Here is an 8,502-nt window from a genome sequence, read left to right as displayed (position 1 = left end):
TAATAGTAATACCCATGCTTCTAATTAATTAACATCATATTATTTTTAAATTATTCTAGAAAATTTTAATTAGTTAAGTTTAATCCTAAAAAAATATTTCATATCTGTTACAAATAATATTCGTCTGAATACTGTTTAACTCAGATCAATCAGTTTATGTTACACGAAAATAATTACAATTATTATTACCTTTATAAAACAAACTCAACATTGAATAAGCGTTTCAGAGAGTTGTATCCTCCTGACCCAAGATATGAAATCAACTTATAAAGAAAGAAAACATACACACATCAATACATTCATTCATTGATACGATAAATAAAAGGGAAAGTAGAGAATTCACAAGTTTTCATTCATTGGAATGGCCCTTCTGGTAACTGTAACTGAAGCCGTAGGTCCTTGAGGTCTGTACTGGTACCTTGTTGAAACCACCAAATAGACAGAGAAGTTAATCAAACTCAGCACCGAAAGTAACAAGAAGAACAAGTTCAGATGGTTCCTGTTAATGTTATTCCCCCTCAACCACCCTCCACTTGCAGTGATATTCTTCGTTGCACCATTCACAATCTGAACCATTATGGTACTAAGAAAATAGCCAAGCGCCATGGAGCACCAAAGGAAGCAAGTGGACGTGGACTTGAGCGCTTTTGGCGCCTCCGAATAGAAGAATTCAAGTAAGCCGACGTAGGTGAACATGTCCGCTATTCCAAACACAACGTACTGAAAAGAGAGCCAGAATATGCTGAGTGGCAATGGCTCAGTTGCATCGAGCATGTTGTTGTCTCTTGCAACGTTCTTTCTTTTGACTTCTATGGCTGCAGCAATTGCCATTGAGATTGAGGAGAGGAGGAGGCCGACGCCTATGCGCTGGAGGTGCGTTATGCCGGTAGGGATGCCGGTGATCTTGCGGAGGAGGGGGACGCAGACGCGGTCATAGAGAGGGATGATGATGAGCAAGAAGAGGACCGGGATGATTGGGAGAGATGCAGGGGGGATGTTGAAGTGGTTGGTGATTCTTGTGTCCATGGTGTAGCCTTGTTGGACTGAAAAGGTTTGGAGTTGTGCTAAGCAAAGAGTCATTATTATTGTGCACAGGAATATTGGCACCATGCTTGCAATCACTTTTGCATTTTCCACTTGTGTCACTCTGCATACTTTCCATGGACCCCTTTCTGCTTCCGCGTTCCATCTTCTTTCTTGGATTGCAGCTTTGTCCAAGAATCTGCACAATTACTCTTTTTTGTTAGTATTAGCAGAGAAATTATTATTAAATCATTGCGGAATCGGACTTACCTGTAAATATTTCTATGTGGTAGATATTCCAAGTCTAGGGCTGCTTCTTTGTCCTGTTCAATCTCGTAGAGTTCCATAGGATCTGCAGGAAGTTGAAGGTTTCTGTTGCGAATTGCAGCAACATAGACCTGAATGATCTGAATGATGGCGCTTGTTTCACTTAAAACATGGATTCGGTAAAGTGGAATTCCAAAAGCAAAGATTAGGAGGCCTAAGAAAATAGCAACAGTGGAGATTCCAAAGCCCCAATCCCATCCTTTATGGTCTTCTATGTACACAAACAAGGTTAGGCTGACGGTGCCACCAACACAAACAGCAAATAACAGACCGTTGAAGAACGTGGACATCTGCACGGATTCCTTAGGGTGCTTCTCATCAAACTGATCTGCACCGTGCGATGGAAGCGAAGCCTTCACCCCTGCACTCCCCAAGGCCAAGACATAAAGGCCGAGATAGAGAAAAGCTTGATTACTGCCAGCGAGTTTGTCACACTTTGCAGTTGGATCCAGCACGTTGCAAAGTGGGGGTTTGAGGGTTTTGCTGTGTGCTTGAACTGTGAGCAATGAGAGGCCCAAGAACTCGAAGAAGGCAGAGACGAGAACGGATTTGCATCTGCCAATCCAGGTGTCGGCCAGAACGGCCACAAGAATGGAGAGAATGTAACTGACACCCATGTAGTTTGTGACCATGTTAGCCGCGTCTGATAGCACGTAGTGCATGGTGCGGTTGAAGTATGTCACCGAGTTCACTGCTATTGAGAGTGTTGCCATGTTCTCAAATGCAAACATCACTGCATGCATGCAACGTGCGTAAGTGCATGCATGTATGTAAGTGTAACATTCACTAGTTATATATACGTATACGTACCTAGTGCGAGCACAGCAACTGTGAAGCCACCATGCTTGTTTCTCACAGCTCTTCTTCCTCTCCAATCAACTTTTCCATCCACCACCAACTCTTCTTCCTCCTGCTCCACCCACTCCATATTCCTTCTCCTCTCAACAGCTTCAGAGTTTTCCTGCATATAGTATATGTTTATCTTTATCAACATATATGCGTGTGAGCTAGCTTGCTATATGTATATAAAGGAGTGAAACTCCCTTACAGTTGTCTTTAGGTAAAGTTGACAGTTGAGACTGTTCGATGACAATTTAGTCAAATTTATCAAATTATTTAACAGTTCTTAGTTATCAAATTAATGTAAAAACAACTGTATGTGAATCTCCACCGTATAAAGAATTACGTACCATGGTTAATTACTGATCAGAATGTAACAAATGCTTTAATGAGCTAGTATATCGATCTGTCCAATTAAAGAGAAAGAGAGGTGGCACGTATATGTGCTTTGTTTCAACTTATCGTTATCATTATATATAGTGTTATAGGTGCTTGTTGCTTACAAATCATGTGTGTGTAATGAGACTGAATACATCACACATACAAATTGAAGGTAGTTGATGACCAGTTCTATGAGAGAGCTGTTATTGGCTGCTAGCAGAATTGAATGTTATGCGACTTGCCGGCTTTAACAAAACTAAGATTCCAAAACACTCACCATCAACACTACAAATTTGGATGTTCCCTATTTTAATTTCATATACCTTAATGAAAAATATTAGGTGATCAACTCTTTTTCTTTATTTTTGTCTTACATTTAAATCTAACAGACTAACACTAATCACTGTTGCAGAGTATCGAAGTAATTGTTAAATTATATATAGCTGCAGAACTATCTAGCTTTCACAGTACATTGAAAATATCAATTTTATGACAGGAACGTGGTTTTTTGGTGACTTAAAAGAAAATAACAAAAACTAAGAAAGAAAAAAAAAAAACAAGAAACTGCTTAAGAAAGGCAGTTCCGCTGAATACTACTCTCAAACTCCTTCCAAGGCAATGGAAGCTCCACTTGGGGAGAAATAGTCCTCATTGCAGTCTTTGCCATGATGTCTGCTACTGTATTTGTATCTCTCAAGATCAACCGAAGATCAGCACGCCATTTCCAAGACATGATATCTCGGATATTTAACACCAAAGGATTAATAAACCCAGAGCAATCTTGTAAATTATTGACAAAAGTAAATGCCTCCACACAGTCTGTCTCACATATAATGTCTCTTTGTCCCGAGTCCCATGCTAAAAGAAAGTCTCTCCAAATAGCAAACAACTCTCCTTGCAAAATGCTACGACTCTCAATTGTTCCCAGACAGCCTCGTTGCCACCTTCCCTTCCAATCTCTGCTAACACAAGCAAAACTAACTCGAGCACCACTGCCAGGATAGCTAGCATCACAATTAATCTTAAAGGTACCCACTGAGGGGGGAATCCAAGAGCCACTAATGGTTGAGGGGATAGATAGCAGAATGTGGTTTAACATGCACGTCATAATGCTAAGAAATTTTTTTTTTTTCAAAGTTAGGAGTGAAGTTTGAACCCAAAACCTCTAGATGGATGAGGAATTCCATAAAAATATTCGAATCTGAACTCTTGTTATGTTTGACTTTAGTGCATGCAAGTGAAGCAAACTATCCGTAAAGAAAACAACTAAGAGATAGTCCAAAGATACCTTCTAGAGTATATGCGTATGTCTATTCTATTCCTTAGCGAATAATTTTATTCTCTTTGAAGGCGACTCCTAACACTCTTTTAACGATCCTTTGCAATCAGTTAGGCTTAAAGTATTAATTAGCACTCAACATTGAAACATCACCACCTTTTGGTGATAATAACTTATAGTGTTCCATAATGAGTGTCACATCTAAGAGAAAATTTTGATGGTACATTTTACATACAATCCAGAAACAATAATGCAAACAGATTTCACATCAGACTATACATAAATTTGGAGGATGAAGAAAAGTGCATGAGTTGCTATTGCTACCCCACTTGCCACTTGTTGATCCTAGTTTAAGCTCTCAACTGGCACTGATGGCGTCTCCAATTAATTAGATATTGGATTATTTGCCGGCTAATGATAGCTTTGCTGCCAATTATTATATTCAACTAGCTAGACTGATATTCTTACATATTCAATTAAATAAATAAATGCTCATTTTCAAACCATATATATATTGTATACCTCATGTCCTGATGATTGCGTTTAATTTATTTTATCTTGCATTGAACAAAATATCTTAGGATGAAAAAAGGCATAATCTGTTAACAATATCATTATATTTTAATCAATCATTGAATGGCTTATAAAACTAAACTCACAAATAAACAATTCTACTAAGAATAAAAATGAAAAAGACCCTGTGCAGGGGGGAAAGAATAATTAAAAGAGAAAGAATGTTAATCAGTAGTTAAGCAAAGAATACTTAATTCTGAGTACAATTTTTCCCTTGTCCACTCCAAGCTTAGCCCCTGTGACTAACCAATGACCAGGAATATCTTGAGGCCCTTTACACATCTCTGTCATGTCCACAATCTTTGCATGTTTTGCAGTCTTGAGTGAATTCTCTTCCTTTCTATCATCAGAGTTTTTCTTTGTCATCGACGATGAAGAACCGTCCTGCTTATGATCCCAAACAGACCTCCTTATGGTACATCCAGGTACCTTAGAGTAGAGGAGCTTGAGGTGCAACACATTCTTGGCACCAAAGTCCCAAACACAAAGCTGAGCCCCAGTCACAATGTGAACACCAGAGAGCTCCCCAATACTTGTTTCTGTGTACTCAACTGGTGCAGTGCTTACATGGGAGAACTTCTTCCATTTGATCTTTTCGAACCAACGGCTGTCTTGCTCCTCTGGACCTTGCCACTTGGGAGCACCTATGGCCATGTCTGCATCCCAGTGGGGTACAAGGATTCTTGGCAGGGAGACTAGATGCTGCAAATGAATTGCGAGTCGGTTCTGTTTGATGCCTTCTAGTCCAAGCCTTAGCCCAGTGACTGGTTTGCGTCCAACTGTTACCTGCAAACAACATGTCTAGGAGTGTAACTGCAACTTATTACCAACAACACTATAAATTGATCAACAATGTTAACTGAATCCATATATGGTTTCAGTTCAATTAAAGTTTAGCACTTTTCTCTGAGTTTTGTATTCTGAATTAGTTAATTCCCTGGATCAAGGTTTGGTAAACAATACCTGATCTGTAGTAATATAAAGCTTTGGTCCCATCAAGCTGAACTGGAGGGATGGACAGACAGGCTCCTTCCTTTGTACATTGCCCTGCTCCGGTGCCCAAACTCGAGATATTTGGAAATCTAAGAATTGCTGAAGATCTTCCATAGGGGGTTTGTCTGGTGGATTAGCAGACAGAAGAACTATTAAAACTAGACAAAACTACTACTAAAACAGTTAAAAAAAAAAAGGGAAAAGAGAAAAGGGTATTTGCTGCTTTATTAAGTATCAAACTTGTAATGTTAGGTATGAAGAATCTCCTAAAAGCTTAAGTTATTAAATAAAACTCTTGAATAGTTTAATCTGTATCAATATTTTTAACTTGTATATTTGATAGTTTATGATGTTAACTATTTGAAGGACTAATTGAGTTGCATTATCTCTTAATACATATCCACAAGAATAATGTACAGCACAGTCGTAATAACTATATTAGACTTACATTCTAGATATAGATCAATTGCACGGGTCAAATGATTTACACCAGCCACTCCTTCAAGAAGAGAAACAATGGGTGTAAATGTCATGTTAATGATATCTGGTGCTAATTTTACTGTCTCAGCCCATTTGGCATGATCTTGCTCAAGATCATTACCACCTCTTCTTCTAAAAATGACAGTAACATCCTACACCAAGAAAATGAAAGGTCGTATATTGACATAAGTTTAGTTAATCTATGGAATCATTGTCAGCATAATTTTCAATTAAATATATATAGCAACCAAAATGATGTAGCACATGACAGCCAGAACTTACACCTGCTTTTCAAAAGCATAGCCAAGTTGTATAAATGATCATGGATTAATAGTAGGAAAATGACATATACTAACCTTCTCCTTGTATTTTAAAGGATTAGGGACAGGCAGGTTTTTCACACCAAGAAACCTATCATCTACAATGTCATTTACATATTTCCCAATGTCTTGGTAGCTCAAACTAGATGTTTGATGCTGCTTGATATAGATGACATCTCTGCCACCAATTGTTGCAGATGTGACAATATGTGTGCCGTAGTTCTCAATAAAACTGTGGTGGAGTAAGGGATGAAATGTTGAGTCAGAGTATGTATAGGATTAGATCCTTTTTCTACTCTAGAATTAAGTCAGATTACAAAAAATGCCTTATGCAGTCTATATTGTTACTGACTTACTGTACAACTCAGAAAGTATCTGTGATTATATGCTTACTACAAACATTTAGTGGTTAGTGGTTCAAGCATATCAAACCAAAACCATTTTCTACAAAATGAAGTTGAGAACTAGAAAATCATTCTTTACAGGCAAACAATGACAACGTAATTTACCTTGCCAAGGATGCTGGATCCCAAGAGTGAGGAACAGAACACTTGATTTCTTCATTCAAGACCAAATTCAGGCTGGTTAGTCTAACCTCGAAAAGTGGAATGAAATATCCAACAATGGCAAGGGATTTTGTAGCTGTTGCGTCGACTGTGTAGGAGCCATTAAAATTGAACATAGAATTGAAGCTTCCATTTGGAATTTCCCCAGTTAAGCCGGATTTCTCATTGAAATATTTTGCCATCTGCAAAAGTCGATCATCAAATAAGGTTTCAAGTACTCTTCTGGTGAGGAGGAATACTAGCTAGAGAACCATCAGAATTTATTATTTTTAGCCATCAGTTAGCCATCAATGTTTAAAAGTATGGGATAAAGTATATTGTTGAATTACTAGACTAAAAGAACTATACTAAAAAAGAATTGAGTTGATGGCTAAGTGATTGCCAAAAATAATAAATTCTAATTGTCCCCTAATATTTTTCTTCTAGTGAGTCCAATGCGGCCAGAGGAATTACAATGTATGTTTCATGTAAGCAGAACCAAAAGAAAATAACTCATCAACAAGAAGAAACTAAAAACAAGGACTAATGTTTATAATGAATGCAGGTACTAAAAGATGAACAGATTGTAGCAAAAATGGAAATATAGGTTTTGAAGTTCAACACATCAAGAGAGCTACAAGATTATTATTATTATCCATCAAAACACTATATTTCCATTGCAGCATAAGACCAAACATAATGCATGCACTTCATAAACTACTCATTTCAAAATAAACAATTCTTGCCACCTTGCCACCAAATACACCAAGTGTCGCAAAAGCAAAGATTATTTAACAAACAAGAAAACAAAACTACATATGAAAAGTAACTGAAAAAAAAATCTTATACCCCGACTTCGTTTTTATTCATCAAAACCAGGAGAGAGCTATTGTGAAAGCAAAACAATCACCTCATGGAAAGTGCAGACAGGGAGCTTCTTCACGTGACTGTTCTCTGCGGTGCAAGTGATGATGCCAATGTCAGCATGCACATTTGGAACAACTACGCCATCAGAGACAATAAGATCCTTCTTGGCATGTTCCTGATGAAGAAGCCTAGACCCTTTACAGTAGAGAAGGCGAAAATCATTAGAGACATCAAAGCCTCTACCAAGAGCATGGGTTGTGTTGGTGAGAGTTGCAGTGAGGGATTCAGAGCTCATTGTACTTGGATTCTCCATTGCTGATTCTCATAATAAGGATTAGCCAATGGACTGCTCGGATCGGTTGTGAATTGCATCTTTTTATGTGGAAAGTGAAGTTCTTTTTGTGATTCTTATGCGGGAAAATTGGTGGGGTTGGGATTGGGAACCTTGGACTTTGTGATTGGTGGCCTTTTGTTACATTCGTTGTTTCAAAAACATGCGTTTGACTTGAATGATGATAATGTCTGAAAAACGCGTGCTCCATGCAGATGTGCAAAACTTTGTTGACAATCAAAGTTTGACAAGAATGAAAATTCATTAATTTTAATTTGAACTGTGACCAAGAGTGATGATGACACACTGTTTGAATCATGTATCAAATGTCATTCTCGGAGCACATGTCAATGCGATCATACAACGTACTTTTTACTTTTATTAGTGTATATTCCCGTGCAGCATATAAATTTTTTTTGTTAAAAAATTAAATAGATATATATATATATATATAATAAAAATTATTATAAATATTTTACAACTTGACCATATTAAAAATAATTAGTTTTTGTTTTAATTAATTTGAGTTAATTAAGTGGTCAT

At 37.5% G+C, this 8,502-nt stretch overlaps 2 protein-coding genes across 2 annotated transcripts; both read right to left on the bottom strand.

The window, feature by feature from the left end:
* Positions 131-2,318, bottom strand: LOC107634040 (protein NRT1/ PTR FAMILY 4.5-like). The gene is made up of 3 exons (XM_016337625.2): positions 2,161-2,318; positions 1,294-2,083; positions 131-1,222 (listed from the first exon to the last, which is right to left on the bottom strand). The coding sequence occupies exons 1-3, from the start codon at positions 2,315-2,317 to the stop codon at positions 340-342; spliced, it is 1,830 nt and encodes a 609-aa protein (XP_016193111.2). The 5' UTR covers position 2,318; the 3' UTR covers positions 131-339.
* LOC107632152 (MACPF domain-containing protein CAD1) lies at positions 4,538-8,130 on the bottom strand. The gene is made up of 6 exons (XM_016335820.2): positions 7,672-8,130; positions 6,726-6,964; positions 6,253-6,448; positions 5,865-6,048; positions 5,387-5,541; positions 4,538-5,209 (listed from the first exon to the last, which is right to left on the bottom strand). Exons 1-6 carry the CDS (start codon positions 7,939-7,941, stop codon positions 4,592-4,594), a joined length of 1,662 nt encoding a protein of 553 aa, XP_016191306.1. The 5' UTR covers positions 7,942-8,130; the 3' UTR covers positions 4,538-4,591.

This window comes from Arachis ipaensis, chromosome B03 (assembly GCF_000816755.2).
Source record: "Arachis ipaensis cultivar K30076 chromosome B03, Araip1.1, whole genome shotgun sequence".
Classification (NCBI taxonomy): domain Eukaryota; kingdom Viridiplantae; phylum Streptophyta; class Magnoliopsida; order Fabales; family Fabaceae; genus Arachis; species Arachis ipaensis.
The sequence above is the reverse complement of the archived record's forward strand: the minus strand, read 5'-3'. Positions and strand labels throughout refer to the sequence as shown.

Coding starts and splice junctions, on each gene's coding strand:
- LOC107632152 (XM_016335820.2), bottom strand. CDS start 7,941: ATGGAGAATCCAAGTACAATGAGCTCTGAATCCCTCACTGCAACTCTC. Junction 6,965..7,671: donor CTGTCTGCACTTTCCATGAG/GTGATTGTTTTG, acceptor CGACTTTTGCAG/ATGGCAAAATATTTCAATGA. Junction 6,049..6,252: donor CTTTAAAATACAAGGAGAAG/GTTAGTATATGT, acceptor TTCTTGGTGTAG/GATGTTACTGTCATTTTTAG.
- LOC107634040 (XM_016337625.2), bottom strand. CDS start 2,317: ATGCAGGAAAACTCTGAAGCTGTTGAGAGGAGAAGGAATATGGAGTGG. Junction 2,084..2,160: donor AGTTGCTGTGCTCGCACTAG/GTACGTATACGT, acceptor GCATGCATGCAG/TGATGTTTGCATTTGAGAAC. Junction 1,223..1,293: donor CCACATAGAAATATTTACAG/GTAAGTCCGATT, acceptor GTAATTGTGCAG/ATTCTTGGACAAAGCTGCAA.